The sequence below is a fragment of the Lepus europaeus genome, chromosome 3 (assembly GCF_033115175.1).
Source record: "Lepus europaeus isolate LE1 chromosome 3, mLepTim1.pri, whole genome shotgun sequence".
Classification (NCBI taxonomy): Eukaryota; Metazoa; Chordata; class Mammalia; order Lagomorpha; family Leporidae; genus Lepus; species Lepus europaeus.
This window is the reverse complement of record NC_084829.1, coordinates 69,544,389-69,565,553: the sequence shown is the minus strand read 5'-3', so window position 1 is coordinate 69,565,553 and position 21,165 is coordinate 69,544,389. Positions and strand designations below refer to the sequence as shown.

The 21,165-nt window shown below is 35.7% G+C and overlaps 1 protein-coding gene across 6 annotated transcripts in view; it reads right to left on the bottom strand.

Moving 5' to 3' along the window:
- Positions 1-21,165, bottom strand: part of RIMS1 (regulating synaptic membrane exocytosis 1) — a 534,165-nt gene that overhangs the window by 99,961 nt on the left and 413,039 nt on the right. For 4 of the 6 annotated variants that reach the window (XM_062186349.1, XM_062186350.1, XM_062186351.1 and 1 more), the window contains 2 exons: positions 16,478-16,590; positions 10,125-10,291 (listed from right to left, as the gene is read on the bottom strand). The exons of the other annotated variants lie outside the window; for them this stretch is intronic. In XM_062186349.1, the coding sequence (XP_062042333.1) occupies positions 10,125-10,291; positions 16,478-16,590 (280 nt within the window). The remainder of the gene's footprint in view (positions 1-10,124; positions 10,292-16,477; positions 16,591-21,165) is intronic. 6 annotated transcript variants of the gene reach the window in all.

Sequence of the window (21,165 nt, the reverse complement as noted above, 5' to 3'; positions counted from 1 at the left end):
TCATGCCTGAAGACCATTAAAACAATGAGCTTCCAATTGATCTAACAGTGCTAGGTTTTAATCAGCACTTGAGTATATAGTAATTATAAATGCAGAGAACCATTTTCGCAGCACATAAGACTCCCTCAAAGGCTGCTACTTGACTCCTTTGTCTTTTGATTTGCTGTAACTGCCATACAGACCAACTATATTAAAGATGTTCAATGCTGTATTAACTTTAAAACAGCAGGATGACTGGTTTGAGAAGACCTCAAAACAATCTAAAGAACAATCTAAATCCAGCTAAGGAAATAATGCTACAGGGAAGTTGATTCCTACAAATAATGAAATTTTAGAACATCTTTTTAAAGTTTCATGAACAGGGGTGCGTGTTTGGTCTAGCAAGTTGAGATGCACTTGGGATGCCTGTATCCCATATTAGTGTGTCTGGGTTTGAGTTCCAGCTGTTTTGAACCCCAGTTTCCTGCCAACTTGCACCCTGAGAGGCAGCAGATGATGGCTCAAGATGATGGGTCTCTGCCGTCTAAGTGGGAAAAATGGATTGAGCCCACTGGCTCCCAGTTTTGACCCAGCCAAGCCCCAGCTACTGTAGGCATTTGGGGAGTTAACCAGAGGATGGCAGACTTCTGCCTGTCTTTCTGTGTCCCTGCCTTTCCAATAAAATAAATTAAAAAATTTAAATTCCATTAAGAGTAAATGTACAGTTCTTTTTGCACCAAAGGCAGAATTCATCATTAAGAACCTCCTACAAATCATTATTACTGTAAATAATCTCATCTTGATAGAATGTTTCTGGTTTGTATTAAAATTTAAAAACTTTATTATAACTGACCATTGTCATCATCTATTCTATGGTATGCATTTATCTTATACACCACTGACCTTTTAGAGGTTAACTAAATGTATGTTGGTAAATCTCTAATAAACTGGCTGAGTACAAATGTAAAAGAAAAGTACACTGTAGCTGTTTCAAACTGTACTAGTGTTGCTACACTTTAAGCTGCAGTCCCAAAAGGTTTATAAGGGAGAACCTAATCAGGAAAAAGTACTCATCTGTTTCAAGGTCTTGTTAACTGGCTCTTTCCAAGATTGCCATGTTACCTATATTCATTGCTGAAACAGATACCACATTGTATAATTCAGTTATATGGCACCATGACTGATTCAATCATACGATATATTAAAAAGCAATGGTAAAGGGATTTATTAATCTATTGACCCAGAAAAATAGAGTCTCTTTAAAGGGCACGAGGCATACTAGTTCCATCTCTTCACAGGTTTACTTTATTCATAAGGAATAGCAGTAGTGATGACTCCTCAACCTTAAAATAGTAAAACTAAGGTGCCACAAAGGGGCCGGCGCCACGGCTCACTAGGCTAATCCTCCACCTGCAACGCCAGCACACCGGGTTCTAGTCCCAGTCAGGGCACTGGATTCTGTTCCGGTTGCTCCTCTTCCAGTCCAGCTCTCTGCTGTGGCCCGGGAGTGCGGTGGAGGATGGCCCAAGTCCTTGGGCCTTCGGCCCTGTGCCCTGTGCCCTGTGCCTGCATGGGAGACCAGGAGAAGCACCTGGCTCCTGGCTTCGGATCAGCGCGGTGTGCCATTCGCGGCGGCCATTGGAGGGTGAACCAATGGCAAAGGAAGACCTTTCTGTCTCTCTCTCTCTCTCTCTCTCTTTCACTGTCCACTCTGCCTGTCCAAAAAAAAAAAAAAAAAGCCACAAAGGGACACACTAGAAGGTCACGTAAGTATGTTATTCTCAGATATTCTTTATTTATCATGTTACCCTGTGCTGAAATTCACTCTCTAATTATCATCTAATTTCTTCCACATACACTTTCTTTTCCTCTTTAGTACTTTTGTTTATTTCAGATTTTGCAAAGTACAACAAGCAAGCATTCACAATTACGTATGGATAGCTAAAATAAAACAACAGCATATCTTCATCACTTTTGATATTTTATTTCAGTAGGTGTAACTGATTTTGATTATATTTTATGTGAACTACTAGATTAATAAACTACTTTGCAGTTAAGCACTTTTCATATGCTTACACAAAATATTAAATTCTGTGATTCCTTACTGAACTGCAGAGTTATTGTGAAATAAGGGGTATCTGAAATTATTTTCTATACCATATTCTAACATAACTAAAATATCAGGTTTGATCTTTCATAAGTATTAATCTAAATATAAAAAATATAAAAATATAAAAACTTCACCTATTTGTTTTTAAATCCCCAAATAAATATAAGAAAATTTCCTTCAGTCTGAGTACACACTTAGTGATTATTTGGTATACTGACAGTAAATGCCAAATTTTAGTAAATCAAGTAGCTACAAGGTTACTATTTGTAAGAAAATATAAATTGTCCTATAAAATCTTTTATTGCCTTCAAATTATGAATTCAGAAGATAACACTAATTGTTTTTATAATAATGATAATATTCTCTCATAAGGGGCTAAAAAAATGAGACCAGAAACAATTTGTGTGAAATTTGCTTTTTAAGTTTGTTTCTACAATTCATTTAGCTATAGAAAGCCAACTTTGCAAAAATAAATGTCACAATAAAGGAAGAGTTTTACTAATGACTTCAAATTTAATAAATAAGGTGGTCATCATTTTTGACATAGCTTTCCTCATGGGCATTGTCTACCTCAAAGAAAAACCACTCAAATCTTGTCTGTGACTACAAATTTCTAGTTTAAGCCACCAAAGATTAGGGTCAGAGTGAAGCAGGCAAGCATACAGGTTAAAATTGATTAGGCTTGTGAGCTGGAAGACCACACCTTCACCATGCCCCTGTGTGACTTCATGCCCTACCTGATACCTTCGCCATGCCCCAGTGTGACCTCATCCCCCCTACCTGGCCACACCTGGGTGTCCACCAGCCAATCAGGTTAATTAACCACTCCACATTGGAAGTGGGTTAAAAGCCTAGGACACGGTGTGTCCTGTCTTCTCTTCTGTTTCCTGGCCTCTTGCGGGGGGGGGGGGGGGGGGGGGAGGCTGGCTTGTAGCCCTGTGCCCCCAGGGCACGTGGCCTTCAGGCCACCCGCCCTAGGCTTCCTGGCCTTCCACATGGCTGGTTCCTGGTGCTGGTATGAACCCAGTTTACCTCTCTCTCTTAGATAAAGCTCTCACTCTGCTATGCATCTTTCTCACTAAATAAAAGCTTAAAATGTACCATGCTGTATCATTTATTTATGCCGGTATTTAGAATTCTTCTCTAAATATTAGGATTTATTAATAAGCATATGGTGATATCATATGACACCCCAAATTTTGATAGCATATGTGGCACCCCAGGTGGGATTTCCGGGGAACTTTAGGGGCCACATTTTGATATATACTTTAGGGGGTCATTTCCAATATCAAGAGCACCCCCTTGACTTGCATTATCTTAAAGGTTTCCTCTGGTCTCCATTAACAAAAACAGGAGGAAGAGGAAGCTTGGTTGAAGAAGCAGTACAAAGATAGGTGACAGGCCAGTTAATGGCTGCTTTACAAAGTGATTTGCCATCAGGAAGACCCAACAGGCCAGTTCACTGCACTGGTTTCCGATGTAGAAAGCCAAGCTTCAGCGGAAGTCAGCCTATGAAGAACCCTGGCAGCTATGCCAACCAAGAGTTGGGTCATTGAAAATGGACATGCCCTGGAGTCGGAGGGCTCCAGGTCAGAGCCACAGGCCTTGTTTACTCTAAGCTGAGCCCTTCACTTGCCCCAGTTTCAAAGTGACCACTGCGGTCGAGGGGATGGCCAAGTAGGGTCAACAACACTGCAGGCAGAACTGTATATTAACTAATAAATGTTTTCCTTTTAGAAATGCCACCCACCTTCTCTTCAAGCCAGCTCTCCTCCCAGGCCAGCTAGATAATGGAAGTCAACAGGATGCCTCCCTTACGATGTACCACATGTAAAGAGACAGATAGGTCTGAGCCTCATAACTGACAAGGCCTTAAGCCCACCTGACTATTTTCAAGCCCTTTCTGTCAGTTTGCATTTGCCTCTCAATGAAAGAAAACAAACAAACAAACAAACAAACAAAAAACTTGCTCATGGTTTAGACACTTTTTAGGGCCTCTTAGAATGTTCTTGGTTTTAGAACCTGTGATTTTAGATCCTATGAGTTTGAACTGCTTGTTAGATTTGTTTTCTCCTGAATTAAAGAGTAAAATTCTAGGAGGCTATGCCCATGAAGCCTCCCATGGAAGCAGTTTCTGCAAGCTGGCACTGCATCCTCCTGGAGAAGCCACCTCCTGCTGCAAACCTGTCTTGACTCCCATTCCCAAAATTGCTCCTTTTCAGCATGAAGCAGCCAGAGCTATCATCAGCCCAGTTCCCCTTAACAGATGTTAGGACTTGCATCTCCGGAGGAGGGAATGTGAGGAGTCAGATGGGTTCATAGATAGGGCATCCCAATGGAATTTGAGATGTAAAATACTTGTTTCCTTCCCCAAAACTTTATCTTTAACAAGAACTAACAGGCTGCCCTTCTTCCTTGGGAATCTCCAAATTACCATGAGAATAGCAAGGAAGCTCCTCTCTGGCTCACAGCTTATTGAGAAAACAAGTTTACCTGCTGCACACTTAGCAGGCCAGACAGAATGGAGACTAGTAAATGAGATCTTTTGATGGTTTTTTGTCCCCGCCTGGTAACTGAATGCCAATCTAATCCTCAAGTTTTTTTTCCTTCGAAATTGTATTTAAAGCTGACTGCCACCAGTCCCCTTTAGGTTTTCCTCTCTTGGAAGCCCCCCTCCACACCACTCTAGCTGGAGGTCCTTGAGTCTAATAAATACTTCTAAGTCTCAATAAATAAATAAATGTTACACATTTTAATGAACTTGGAAAAATTGTTGCTTATGACAAAGCTTCTAGAAGTATAAAATATCTGAAAGCTATTTGTGGACTAACCTCAGAATGGCTTAAAACTTTGATTTTGTATAAAACACCTGAAATTTATCTGTCTAAAAAAAAATAGGTATGTGATCCAGATAAAAATATGCGAGAGCAATCCCATGAAAATTCAGCTCCATTTTTGGAAGAACGTTTTCTTTAGATGTAAAAATAAACTGCCTAGCAGGTTAAGCTACTGACTCCAAGGCCAGCATCCCACATGAGCATCCATTTGAGTCCTGGCTGCTCTGCTCCCTGCTAATGCACCTGCAAAAGCATCTGATGATGGTCCAAAAGCTTGGGTCCCTAACCCAAGTGGGAGACCTGGAAGAAGCTCCTGGTTCCTGGCTCTGGCCTAGCCTAGTGCTGGCCATTGTGACCACTTGGAGATTGAACCAGTGGATGGAAGACCTCTTTATCTCTCTCTCTCTCTGTAATTCTCCTTTTCAAATAAACAAAATACATGTTTTTAAAAAGAGAGGTCAGAAGTATAATTCATTTGTGCTTCTATTTTATGTGCATTTTAATTATAAATTATGCCATCTCTACTAATATTTTTGTCCATATGTTGTGTGCAGATGCAAACACATTATTTGAGGAGTATTTATGCCAACACTAAATTCAAATGGTAAGGTCCATGTGTAACAAATCTGAAAAATTATGAACCTCAAATCTTTATCAATGCTTATTATTACACAGTATTGTTTGTTTATTTGAAAGGTAGAAAAACAGAGGTAAAGGGAGAGACAAAGTGAGAAAGAGAGGTCTTCAATTTTCTTGTTTACCCTCTGTAACAGCCAAGTCTGGGGGAAGCTGAATCTAGGAACCAGGAACTCCATCATGGTTTCCCAGATAGGCACCAGGGGGCCAAGAATATGAGCCATCTTCTGCTGCCTTCCCATGTTAATACAGGAAGCTGGATCAGAAGCAGAGCAGCCAGGACTTGAACATGCAGTCAGATGTGGGCTGCCAGCATTGCAAGTGGTATCTCTACCTGTTGTGCTGCAATGCCAACCCCCTATTTTGCAGTGTTGCTGACTTTATATTGTAGAATCATCCTTAAGTTTCTGAATAATTTTTAATCTATGACAGCCAATTTTAGTATAACTTTTAATTCATTATATCTACATATACTTATTTACCCCAATTTAAATATTATAGTTTATTTTTTCCTGCTATAGCTTCCTTGTATGTTTGTACTTAAACTTTGAAAACATGACATAAATTTTAGAACATTCTGCCGGCGCCATGGCTCAACAGACTAATCCTCCACCTTGTGGTGCTGGCACACTGGGTTCTAGTCCCGGTCGGGGCGCCGGATTCTGTCCTAGTTGCCCCTCTTCCAGGCCAGCTCTCTGCTGTGGCCAGGGACTGAAGTAGAGGATGGCCCAAGTCCTTGGGTCCTGCACCCCATGGGAGACTAGGAGAACACCTGGCTCCTGCCTTCGGATCAATGCGGTGCGCCGGCCACAGCGCGCTGGCCGCGGCGGCCATTGAAGGGTGAACCAATGGCAAAGGAAGACCATTCTCTCTGTCTCTCTCTCACTGTCCACTCTGCCTGTCAAAAAAAAATTTTTTTTAGAACATTCTGAATAATTATTGAGTCAATCCACAGGGGAAAATGTCTGAACCCCTGCATGTTGAATAGGCTGCCATGGGTGAAGGCACATGGAGGAAGGAAAGCCCTTTTTCAATACACACAGGACGGTCTGTTGTCAGTGCAGCCCTGGGTGGATGAGATGCATGTCTTATTATCATTATCTGAAACAAAAAATATTCAAAATATTCAGTATATAGCCCAAGAATCTCCCATAGTGTTTGAAAGTCTTATGCAGAGACTGACTAGCCACGTGTTTTATATTATTTAAACTACACATGTCCCCAACTAGGCTTTCTGAACTGAATTTTAAGGCTTTTCGTCTTTTAGACGGAAGAGCGATGATTATCTAGAAGAGATTTTTCCAAATGTGCTCAAGAACCCCATGAAAATATTAACAGATTTTCCTATGGAAAAAAAATTCCAAAACCAAATAAATTTGTAATATGCTGGAATAAACAAAGAAAAAAACACTTCATGAAAGAGCTTCTCAAATTCTTTAAGCCAAAAAATAGGTTCTATGAATCATTAAGAGGAAAATGTAATATGCAGGGTGTGGAAAACACTGATATTTTAAGTGACTGCATACTATGATTCTAAATAATAAGGTTAGGATCATCTCATACATACTCTTTCCATGGTACTTCCTAAGAATAGTTGGTACTTAGTTGACTCCTAACACATTAACACTGACTTTGGGGAAGTCTTTCATGTCTTCTAAATCCCTTTATTGACTTCCAAAATAAAGTTCATATACTTCAATGTATAATGAAACATTTCTTGTGTGATGGAACAATTTGAGGAAAGATATGCTTGGGGAACTTGGATATAAAGAAAAAGTTCAAACTTTAAATTGATTATAATCTTTTTCAGTATACAGCCTAAGTATTATTATTTTAATGGAATTTCAGGTAATAATGAAGTCTTTATACATGACACAAAGTCAAGACAGCTTACTGCTACTTATTGTGACCTATAAATATAGCCTAACAGGAATCAGTCTTGTTTAATTTTAACCATAAACTTGAATAAATAGCAGTATCAAACCTATGCAGAAGTTAGTTACTGAAAAATAAAGAGTCAATAAGCAATAACATACTGTAGCCAACTATTCTTCACAGTATTAGCTATGAGATGGGGAGCATTTACAGCTGAATAGCCTGCAGCCTCTGCTCCCTATCAGTTAGACACACTTTGTTCTGTTCCCCAACTCCTCATTGGAAACCATTCTTTCTCAGGAATTTATCACAAGATTGATGGGAGGAGGTAAAAGCAAACCATCTCTGTGCTGTGTGTGTGTGTGTGTGTGTGTGGTTTGGTGGGTATACAGCTATGCATGTGCACCTATGAGAGTACACAAAAAGAACATACATGGAAGAATTTGCCTGTGTAAGCATTGTCCACTCCTCTGTCTCCCTTTTTTCTCTTTCTATTCCTCCTAATTATTTTAAGAAGGTCAAACAAATACCACATATGGAGACTCAGTAATATAAAAAAAACCAGGATTACAAGAAAGTAAGATCTCCATGTTAGCTTAAGGGAAAACTTCTTTAACTATTATCTTTACAGCCTAATATACATAATCCACTTACATAAAATAAACTCTGAGACCATATGTGTTACATCTCCAGAGAAGGGGGGAAAAGCTTAAAACAGAGAAAAGCCTAGAGAAAACTGATTTATCCTTATGGAATATATTTGTACCATTTTAAGTCTACTCCTGTCCCTAACATTTTAAGTCAAGAAGAATCCTAGGAATCAAGAAAGGAAGAAATCCACTATGTTTTGTCTCTTGCTATGACATAGTTAAAATCAGAATTGGTTTCATGTAACATTTCCCTAGCTCCAAAGTAATAACATGAAGATTCCCCCATTCTATTGAGATAAAATCACTTTTGTGGTTGAGCTTCCTTAGGTTTCTCTGTTCATTGTTTTCCTCCTACAAAATTACTCATCCAATTTAACCTGAAGACAATTTTTTATAGAATCACATTCTTTTAAATTTCAAGAGAATGAAAGTGGACCAACAATTTACGCTTTGAAATTGATTAGTCATATAAATTCTATTAACTACTAATATTTTATAGCATAAGATTCAAAGTACATGGCTCTGTAATAAATATAAAGTAAGAATAGTTCAAATTTTGTGATTTTATAATTATCTAACTAAATTGCTTTTAGTGCTTAAAAGTGAAAAGCTCCTTGGTTACATGCTATTTATCAATATTCTACACTAAATTCTATAGGCTTTCAAATAAAATCGTATTAATATTTCAATAAAAAGAAACCAGAGTAATTTTTACCACTTGATCCTGAGTAGCTCAATATTGCTATCTTCTATTTAGTTCTTTTAATTCTTTCTTCAGTTTTAAAGGACATTATGTTTTGTAAGAATGAAAAACAAAATATTTTCCATTAATATTTTTTATCAGCTGGAATTGCTTATGTAGATTAATTATTGAAGTAAAAAACTGTTAAATAACAGATACTTTTGATTTACATCAGGAGTCAAGCTATGTGAAAGGATATCAAGGAAGAATGAATTTTTAAGATGCAGCTTATTTTACATCATCAAATAATGCAATAATATTAGGATTTTGGAGTATGATAAATCTATTTATTCTTATTTTTACAACATTTATATTTATAGAGTCTCTCATCAAACACCAAATTCCTTCATAGATACCTCTCTTTCTGGAAACTAATTAAGGAAAATACAAAAGATCCTTTACTCTAGACAGCTCTCGGAGTCTGAGGTCTTTTCACTTGTACCAGGGGCCTTCTAAGTGTTCATGGAAAATGCGTATCACAAAATAAAAAAAGAAACTTACTCATGAATTTCAATTTGTTTTTGTATCCAAATAAACATTTAAGTTTTAATTCTATTTTTTCATGAACTTTGCGAAATGCCCTTGAATGTGCCTTATAAGAACATAAGAGTACCATTTGTAATTTAAACACACTTGATACACACATCTGACCAGTTACATATTATGAATGAGAGATGTACTTTTTTTTTTTTTTTATCACATCAATGAAACTCTACCCTGGAAAGAGCCCATTATGGTACTAAAGAGCTGGAAAAGTAGAGCCTGAGGAGAGAAAATAACCTGGTGCTTTTTTTCTTTTTTTTTAAGTACAAAAACAAAAGCAAAACCGTCTACCATACATATATACATATACATATGAATATACACAAATGTATGCATGCATGTGTGTATACAGGTGTATGTGTGTAGCTTTCACAATACACTAATGTTGTAGTTGCGACAGAGACTGTTCTGAAAAGCTTGCAATATTTATTATCTAGCCAATTACAGGCAAAGCTTTTCTGACGCTGGACTGAAAGATGCTCCGCGGATTTAATTTTGTTCGAGGAAACTCTTGCTTGTAACTCTGAGCAGTCGCTAAAACTACGACTGCGGTTCTAAGCTGTGTCTGCTAGTCTAGGTGTTCTGCTGATGACACTACCCCGTAGTGGATGACAGCTCAAATGACCCAGTTATTTTAATGAGACATCTGTTATTTGACCTCAACTGTATTCTAGAAAGTATATTCAAGAAGCGACTTGCACTTTATGCTGAGGATAGAGATCGAGTTGATATAAAAAGTATTTCCAACTCACCTGATTCTACCCCTGGGGCGCTCAGACTGCTCTGACATAAAGCTTGTGCTGCTGAGGCGTGAGGCACTGCTGGTTCGGGAAATGGCGGACACATCACTGACATCACTATCTGATGATTTGGCAGAGACGTTATCACAGCTTCTGTACTGATCTTTATGTATGTTATACTAAAGATTAAAAACAAGAAAGGGTGAGCTCCATCATCAGATCATGGAAATAAGAGACATAAATGGTGAGGTTAATGTCCACTTAGCCCCCAGAGAACAAAAATGCACCTTTGTAGAAGTAGGGCATGGAATTAAAAATAACCCAAATGTTAACATAATAGATGATTTCTGGTATTAAAATCTTCCAAATTCTAATTGGTAAGAAATGGCATATGAAGATGAAATTATAAATTAAGCACAAAAATTAAATACTTGGATGGGAAATTCACTAAATTACTTGTATGTACTTTAAACCTAAAATTATAATACTCATTTTTTTCTAACACATCAGTTTTCTTTTCTTGTTTTCATTTTCATTATTGCATGCTTCACTCATCTTCTATTCTACTCATGATCCAGGGAGCTTCTGTCTAGATTTTATTCTTTCTAAAAGAATCCTACATACTTTCCTTATTCCAGCACATCATATTGTGTCTCAAATTTGTTAAAAAAAAAATGTAGCTGTTCACCCCAAAAAGGGCTGATATCAAAGCTGAAGGACAGGGGCTTCATGGTGAGTGGGTTAAGCCCCCACCTGTGATGCTGGCATCCCATGTAGGTACCAGTTCATATCCCGGCTGTTCCTCTTTTGATCCAGCTCTCTCTGCTAATGGCTCAGAAGAAACAGAAGACAGACCAAGTGTTTGTGCCCATGCACACACAGAGGGAGTCCTGGATGAAAGTCTTGGCTCCTGGCTTCTGCCTGGCTCAGTTCTGGCTGTTGCGGTCATCTGGAGAGTGAACCACTGGATGGATTCTCTCTCTCTCCCAATCCCTCTCTCTTTAGCTCTGACTTTCAAATAAATAAATAATTCTTTAAAAACAAAAAGCCGAAGGACTGTGCCAAAATGTAGGGGATTTTCTAGTATTAGTTTGACAGCAGAACAAATGTTTCCCCTTATTTGGTAATTGCCATATTAAGCAGTTCAGACAAAGCATAAAGATATGTGAGCACCCAAGGAAATAGTTCTCCAACTAAAGGAATCTCCCTTTCTCAACGTGTCTGTATATTGACTTTTACTATTCCAGCAATGAGACAAAGAAAGGATCTTAAAAACTGTCATGACACTTAAAAACTCTCATAACTTTTCTATACTGGGATAAAGAACAATCATTCTGACATAAGATCATAATTTTCATCACATTGGTTATTTGAAATATATGAAAGATTTTTATATCTACTTTTTACTACTTCATTTAGTTTCAAAAAATATGCTCAAACTTTAATCATTTTGACTTTTTATGAGGCATAATTCATTGAATTTTCTATTTAACAACTTAACATTTTAGTGGAAATGCATTAACTACATATTGGGGAACACAATATCCTTGAGAGGAGCTTATACTGACCATGCAGTAGAGAAATAAGTCTTTTATATGAGAGGAAACTCTCATTATTGGGATACTAGTAAACCCATGACATCAATCTTGGTTGCTGTTCCTGGGTTACAGTGACAGAAGCACTCTTTAAAATGTGCATGACTGTGAATTCACCCTTCGATTATGAATTTCACTCCATCATTAAGGCTTGCAACTCTGCACTGTCACTGATGAAACAAAAGCATATCAAACAAGCAACTTTGTGTTTTTTCAAAAAGCAAAGTGTGTGTAAATTCCTTACTCAGGATGGATGTTAGGTTCCTGTAATCTTTTGAAAGAGGCACCAGGTTTCAAAAAACATCCCTGGAATTATAATTGTCTGATAGTTGTTTTGCCTTGAAAATATTAAGTTCTATTGGTGCCAGGTTAAAATATTTTGAGAATGGTGAACTAATTTCTAACTTACTAGAATTTTCAGCTAAAGTGTATTGCTTCATCAAAATGCAACCTACATTAAATTAATGATAATACTGGCACCTGACTATAGCAATAAAAGTAAAAATAGATATTTGAAACAAATTATAAAATGCTTTATATTAAAGAATAAAAATTTTAAAAAGTTAATTTCTCAAGTATATGAGGGAAATCTAAGTGAACAAAAATAGCTACTAGAAACTATCAAAAGATTCTAATGTGGGGCTAGCTCTGTGGCATAGTGGGTAAAGCCACCTCCTGCAGTGCCAGCATCCTACATGGTGCCAGTTTGAGTCCTGGCTGCTCCAATTCAGATCCAGCTCCCTGGTAATGCGCCTGGGAAAGCATTAGAAAATGGCCCAAGTCTCAAGACCCAGGGAGGAGACCTGGGAGAAGCTCCTGGCTCCTAGCAATGGATAGGCTCAGCTCTGGCCATTGTGGCCTTTGGGGGAATGAACCAGCAGATGAAAGACTTTCTCTCTCTCTCTCTCTCTCTCTGTACCTCTTTCAAGTAAATAAAATAAATCTTTTTAAAAGTTAATAAAAATATTTTATGTGAGCATTAGTTCATAAATTAAATATTAAAATTGTGAGGAATATTTACCTTTTACTGTATATATAAAATAAAAAGTAAGCTATTCATTTGTTATTTTATTCTTATACCATATTCCTACAAGTTTTAAAAGCAACAGTATTTCTGATTTCACATTTAATGATTGAGATTATGAGCTATAGTAATTTTATTTAAGCAGTAAAAAGATACCAGTTTAGACAATAAGAGCCAAAGTAATGTATCTGAACATAATTTTTTAAATTATTCCAATGTAATAAAGGGTGGGGGGAAGAGTGCTTGTACAAAGGAAAAAGGAAAGAAAAGAGCATGCTAATTTAATTGTATGTAGATTAAATGCTATGTGAGGACCTCTGAATCAAGCTTGGGAACCCTTAAATGATACAAGAATCAGAACAAAGTGGTACCCTTTGTTCAAATCATGTGTTTTGGGTCTCCTACAGATAGGTTTCATCCTGCCTTTCTCCTGAGTCTCAGTGTTCAGGACTTTGTTAAATAAGTAAGCTGGAATCCAAGACTATCTTGAGATGTTTTTAAGTTCTAAATGGCTGTGAATCAGAGAATTTGATGCCTCTCAAACAAGAGTAGCCGACTCTTGACTTACTATGACTACACGTGTCAGTGGTGAGTTAGACTTTTAGGGCACTTCATTTTACAGATTTTTTTTTTAATCAGAAGTTGAATGACCATTAGAGTCATACTTCAGAATGATTCCGATTCAGCAAGACTTTCAGCAATGTTACCACAATTCCTGACTTACTTCCTTCTTGAGTCCTATCCTGGCTCTACCTCCCCTTGCTGTTCCATTTGACCTTATCCTTTCCCATAAAGATAAAAAAAAACTGATGAGTTATTTCTGAATTTAATGAAGTTTTCATTTAACTGCTTCCAACTACAGAGGGGAAAAAAGTCCTGTATTACACTGCCTCCTAATTTTTACTGTATTTGTATAAAAGTCAACACCGATGAAGGTATTTATGAAGACAGACGAGTAAGCTGATTAGGTGATGGTAACATGAAGAATAAGCTGCACAGAAACTGAACAAAGCTAGAATCAGCAGTTCTATGGGGTATCAAGATACTCTGCTCAGTATATTATTTCTTGTTTGCTTCACTAATCTTATTCTGTGAGAACTGTTTCAAACTGTTAGGGAGTAGGAGCATCATGGAAGCACAGTGACCAACTGTATTTCCTGAGTTGGAAACCCTTCTCTAACCTAGGTGAGCAATGGCAGATGATATACAACACACAACTTGATGGTGGTGTGGGTAATATATCCGTGTGACTGCTTCTTTTCTTGTATTAGTCACTGAATATTTGATTATAAAATGAACCACCTTCTTATTTGAAATATTTTTTCTAGCTCTATATTTTAAGCTCACAATATTGACTTAATGCAGTTTTTTTTTTTTTAACTTTTGCTTTCTAACAGGTAATTCCTTCCACAAATTGATAACAAATTATACCAAAGGATGCCCTACAATGGCTGCGTCTGCTTTCGTAGTGCTCTGAAAAGAAGAGGTTTGGGGCTGGTAGTTGGAGTGGCTGTTAAGATGCTGACTGGAGTGCCCACATTCCATACTGAAATGCTTGGGTCTGTGTCCCTGCTCTGGCTTATCTCAGCATTCTGCTAATGTGCACCCTGGAAAGCAGCAGGAAAGCAGCTCAAGTACTTAGGTCCTTAACACCCATGTGGGTGACCTGTATGGAGTTCCTGGCTCCAGGCTTTAACCTGGCACAGCATAGCTACTGCAGGTATTTGGGGAGTGAACCAGCAGATGGAAGATCTCTCCCTGCCTGTCTCTCTCTTTCTACTTTTCTCTTTCAAACAAATAATTAAAAAAAATTTTAAATGGATATAAATAAGTCAGGTAGTAGATGTAAAATTACCTCATGAATTATAAATTTTGCTATTTCAACTAAAATTCTTAGATATTAGCAGTTAATGAACCTGTTAAATTAAATTATCATTTACAGTTGAATTTTGTGAATTTTACCTTCTACCACTTTGAAATCAGTTACTATTCTTACTGAAGATATCAATAGTATCACATCACATACTTTTTAATTTTCATTAACATACCTACTTTACACCTTATACAAAAATCAACTCAAAATGGATCAAGGCTCTAAATCTATGATATGTTACCATCAAAGTACTAGAAGAGGGGCTGGTGCTGTGGCGTAGCGGGTAAAGCCACTGCCTACAATGCCAGCATCCCATATAGGCGCTGGTTGTGCTCCGGCTGCTCCTCTTCCGATTCAGCTCTCTGCTGTGGCCTGGGAAAGCGGAAGATGGCCCAACTGCTTGGGCCCCTGCACTCACATGGGAGACCCGGAAGAGGCTCCTGGTTCTGGATCAGCTCAGCTCCGGCCGTTGTGGCCATTTGGGGAGTGAACCAGCAGATGGAAAACCTCTCTGTCTCTATCTCTCTTTCAAAAAAATAACTCTATAACTTTCTTTCAAAAAAATAAAATAAATCTTTAAAAAAAAAAAAACCACAATGAGGTTTCACCTCCCTCATTTAGAATGGTTCTCATATAGAAATCAACAACAACAAAAAAAAATGCTGGTGAGGATGTAAGGAAAAAGGTACTCTAATCCACTGTTGGTGGGAATGTAAACTAGTACAGCCCTTGTAGAAGACAGTATGGAGATACCACAGAAAGCTGAAAACAGATTTACCTTATGACCCAACAATCACACTCCTGGCAATTTACCCAAAGGAAATGAAATCAGCATATGAAAGAGTTATTTGTACCCCCATGTTTATTGTAGTTCAATTCACAATAGTTAAGATATGGAATCAACCTATCAATTGATGACTAGATAAAGAAATTATGGCATATATATATATATACATAAATATATATATATATATATATATATATATATATATAGTATGTAATACTACTCAGCCATAAAAAATGAATGAAATCCTGTCTTTTGCAACAAAATGGATGCAACTGGAAACCATTATACTTAGTGAAGTAAGCCAGTTCCAAAAAAGACCATATGTTTTCTCTGATCCGTGGTACCAAATATGTAATGCATAGGAGTGAAATTGACAACTTGAGATTCGATGATTGCTTAAAGTCCTTGTCTCTACTGTTGAGGAACAGTGTTTTTTCTTTCTATCTGTTGAACTCTTTACTTAGTGTAGGGTTATTGTTATGAGTATAAAGTAAACTGAAAGTAGATCATTGTAAACGTTAAGAGAGGGAATAAGAGAGGAAGGGTAGGACCATGGGCAGGAGGGAGGGTAGATTAGGAAGCAGCACTATGTTCCTAAATCTGTATATATGAAATACATGTAATGTGTTTACCTTAAATAAATAAAAACACTTCATTTAGAAAAAAAAAAGGAAAAACCTCAATAATTAATATCAACTAAAAATGTCTAGGGCTGTAACTATAGAAATTAATATTTTAATTGTCACATTTACTGACATTCAAGCTACAAATTGGCTTCTTATAGATTATTTATGTGAATTTGACAATGACAATTGATCATTAAGTGATTTTAATATCAAGCATTTACATATTTTATATTTAAAATATAACTCCAAGTTAATAAGTATTATTTCAAGAAATATATAGCTTATGAACATATCAAGAGGTAAGATGCATTTCAGAATTTGGTTGAAATTATGATGCAAAACTATCATTTAATTATATCTTCTCTTATTTGAGTGTAAATTGGTATTTGCTAATCCTTCCTGGTATACACACTATACATTTACAAAAGGGTAATTATTGGTTTAATACTACTAGTTTTACCTTGGAATATTGCTCGCGATCAAGTTCTTGACTAGAACCAGACCCTGTTGTCTGCTTAAATCGATGCACTTTCATTTTCATCTGTCTTGTTCGCTCCTCCACTACTAAGCTTGCTGCAAAAACACACAATGGAAGTCTATTAAAACACATGAAGCATCTTTTAGGAACTGAATGGTTTAAGATTGCAATGCTTTTGAAATGACTTCAATTAAATGAAATTCAGAAATAATATGTGACTAATAACTTAAAACAAATACAGAATATACAATAGCAGTAACTGTTAATCTAAAGATGAACATGATTCAAATTACATAGAATGAGGAACACAGATGTTAGTAACAAAATATAAGCACCTTAGGACTACATCTGACTGAATTATTTTCAATTACCTTCATAAATAATTATGTGAAACCAAATTTAACTGTGCAAATATGTTTTCAACTTAAAACTGCTGGTTTCGCATGTACATATATAGCAAAAACAAATATCCATACTTAACACATCACACATATATGCACATGCTTACATGCATGTACTAGCCCACTTGACTTCCTCAGGTAACAGAAGTCACCTATAAGAATCTATTTTATTTAGGCATTATTATTAAACCATTCAGTTATACCAGTAACTTCTCAGGACTATTTTTCATTCTTAAAAATGGACCTACCAAAAGATTTGCTTTCTGTTTCTAATGGTGGTTTGAAGCACATATATAAAACTCGTAAGTTTTGAAAATGAGAGGTACAAATTTTAGCTACTTAATTTATCATTGGTCAAAAAATGTATTCCATTTTAGTCATTATTTATCTTCTAAGTAGAAGGTGCAATTGTTTATGGAGCAAGAATTGCAGCCTTCAAGGACATAAGTTACTTTAAGACAGAATTCATTATAAGCAACTTAGTTTCAAAACTCCATCTTTAATTTTTACACTTGCACAACTTAAAGATAAAAAGGGAGCTAAAGGTACAGTTCTGTGCCATGTAAATTATTCAGAAGGTTATATGAAGCAACTTCAAATATTCCATGGAAAAACGGAATTAAAAGTTACATTTATTTTGGTATAAAAATATGTTAAATCATGTACAATTTTCATAATACCCTTTACCATGAACTTTTTGGAGGCACCGTACTCATGCTGCATGAGACCTAAGTTTATATTTCACAAGTTATCTTGTGTCAATGCCCCAGACTTGTCAACCTCCTCAAGTGCTACAATTCATTTTTTAAGTGGTGAGCATGTATCTGTAAGGAGAAAAAATTGTGACTAATATATTACCGGTGTTTCTGCCAAGGGGACTGAATGGTTTAAAAGTTAATGGAAATGTTGACATATTTCATTGACTTGGCTATTGATTTCATCTTTTACAAGGAGTCTGTAAAGGAATTTGCTGACAAACTCTTCCATTCAAGTTATTAAATATAGCCTATCTTCCTTGATAAAAGATACTGACACTTTAACTTTTATTGGGAGTTCAATATAAACAGCCCAAGAGATAAGTATGTAAAGTTTGAAATTTGTGGCTATTTTAATCTTTGGTACTTTCAGTACCAAACTATTAAATGTTTCATTTTGTTAGAACTTAGTAAATGAGAAACAAATCTCAATCCCTCACATTATCTTAAATGAATTAAGCACTGCTATATAACTGCTGTGAAAATGCTTACTTTCAAAGACAACAAATGGCGACTATCATTACAAATAGAGGACAGTTCAATGGAGCACTTGAGAAAGGCAGTTCAGAAGTTTATTAATTACTTGACAACATATTAAGAGCCAAAAGGAGTATTATAAAGCAAAATACTATATGAAAAGTAATTAGGAACTGAGACCAAAGCAAAGTTACAGAAAAATGTATTATATTTTTACAGAAAGTCATGCAATACAGAAAAACATCTGCTCTCTGCCTTTTGCCTACACGGTGGTATCTCTGGGTACAACCTCGATCCTTTGCTTTGAGCTTTGAGGAAGTCAAATAAATTGTAATCAGATGTATTCTTTAGTTGAAGCTTAAAGCAACTGAAAACCACCTCAATTTGTAATTAAAACGTATTTAAATAATTTATTCACACCAATTAACACTAATTTTAATAAGTTTTGATACTTATTAGTCCATAGTTTTTTAATATTCACTTTCAGTGTCATGCAAATCTTAAGGTGAATGGTTATGTAAGCACTGATAACACTGATGATTATTTAAGAGTGACTGGCCTCAAATAGTCTGAAATGGTTCCAAGTGATTGAATCTTGCCAGATAACACCACATTTCTCTGAATAGGATTACTTAGTTTATGATATGGCCACATTTAAATCTTTGATTTGCAAAACTCAAAACTGAATCAAAAGACAGTGGAAAGAACTAAGATGAATCTTGACATGATTTTAAATTTCACTTTTACTTTCCATAAATGACTAATACATTGTATTTATTACCAAAGGAGGTAAAGCTGAATTCTTTTAAACTGTCAAAGAAAAAAAATCTCCAAATATTATTACTCAAAGTAACAAGTGGATCCCCTTGGTTCTCTACAAAAATATGCAGTTGCTATTCTATCCTCAGGGCTTGCTCTCAAATTCAAGAATGGAAGCCAAACACAAATACCTTATCAATTACTCATTTCAAAAGGCCAGATAACTACATGTTGTCACATACTTTTGTAGTACTTTTCATTATTTCCTAATGACATGTATTTTACTGCACACTCTGAAAAAAACTGTTTATGTAAGTTAACCTATCATGCTTTTCCTTCAGTGTGAATATGGATGTTTTGTAACTTTACCAAATATTGTCTTTGTGTTACACTTTAGTTTTAGCTTATGGTAAATAAAGTGACACTATCTCCGGATTAGAGGTGTACCAATCTAAATTTTAAGATACAGTTGTGAAGTAAAGTTGAATACAAAAATTTGAATCAGAAAACACTATTTCATTAATTTACATGATTTATGCAGAAAATAATGGTACTAATTAAAAGTGAATTAAGTCCTTGGAATGGGATTATATATCAAGTATATCACTACAAGCAAAATTAACAGCTCAGTGAGTTTAATAACTCACTTTGAAAATAATGATCACTGATCATCACATAAAATACAGTACTTTACTAGTTTTAATTAATCCCAATAGTAAAACTAAAATATGAAATTAAATATTTTCCAATTTTCCCATAAATCATAGCTTTAAATTAACATTTTAAGAGCATCTAAAAGATCATGAATGTAAACTTAAAAAAAAAATCACTAAACTCCCTGATACTATTTCTTCACAGAATGATAAAAAATTGGGGGATTTAGTAGGTTTTACTTAAAAAAATTTTTCACATAATAACAAGTGATTCTTTTCATTTCATACAACAAATATAATTATTATATAATGAAATTTTAGTGTTTATATAATGCAATCAAGAGATAGGGATCTTTACTGCAGACTATATTTGAACTCTAATTACAGACAGTGTATTACAGATAGGACATGAACAACTGATTTCCCTTAGTATCTAAGACATAATTAATATTGCAAACATTTTTGAAGGAGTTTAAGGATTTAAAATTTACTATAAGTTACAAACTGAATGATATTCTTTATGGTGACTAAATTATACTTTATAAAAAAGGATATATTTATAAAAATTATTGAATAATACCCATTTCATTAAAGTGATTTCTTACCATTGTTTTTCGCAAACTCTAGAATTTAGATCCAATGAATCTATTTATATTAAAAATAAGCAACATTACATTTAGGAAAGCATAAAAGTGGAACTTATTTTTACAAGTGAAGTTAAAACTGAATGCATGAAGTCATTTCTTCTAAAATGAAAAAGAATTCTGATTGGAGCATGCATGGTAAGAAAAGTATATAGTTTAAAAAATGTTATAATTTAGTGAATTTTTAATGTAAAGTATTAGTATTTAAAATTAAAACTCAGATTAAAATAATTACTTCTATAATTGTGTCCCATACTTTGGTAAGATTTTTTTTTTTAAGATTAAGATTTCATTCATTTATTTGAAAGAGCTACAGAAAGAGGGAGAAACAGAGAAAGGTATCTTCCATCTGCTGGTTCACCCCCCAGATGGCCACAACGGCCAAGGCTGAGCCAGTGAGAAGGCAGAATCTACAGGTTTTTTCTGGGTCTCCCATGTGGGTGACAGGGGCCCATAGAGTTGGGCCATCTTTGGCTGCTTTTCCCAGGCCATTATCTGGGAGTTGGATTGGAAGCAGAGCAGCTGAGTCACTAACCTGAATCCACATGTGATGCCACCTTGGCAGCTGGTAGCCTTATCTGCTACACCACAGTGCCAGCACCTGATAACAATTCTTAATCTAGCATTACAGGTATCTTTGTTAAATCTATAAGTGAGGTGACAATCATTTGCAAATTTTGTGTTCGTGTCTATATGTACTTTTCTAGATCTATTCCTATCATAATATTATTAAAGAAGCCTATGACTAAAAAATAGAATGGTTTAGAAATCCTTACTAAATACTCTAACTTACCATAAAAATTTTCTATAATATTGTCTTCTCCAAAGACAATGGAAATGTTCTAGTAAACTCTGGTTTACGAGTCTTTTTCAACTTGTAAATATTATAAACATAGTTATGGATAATTCTGGACATTATTTAAACAATTTTTCATAAATACATATAACATTTATTTTTGAATTTGTATGCATAAATGTATT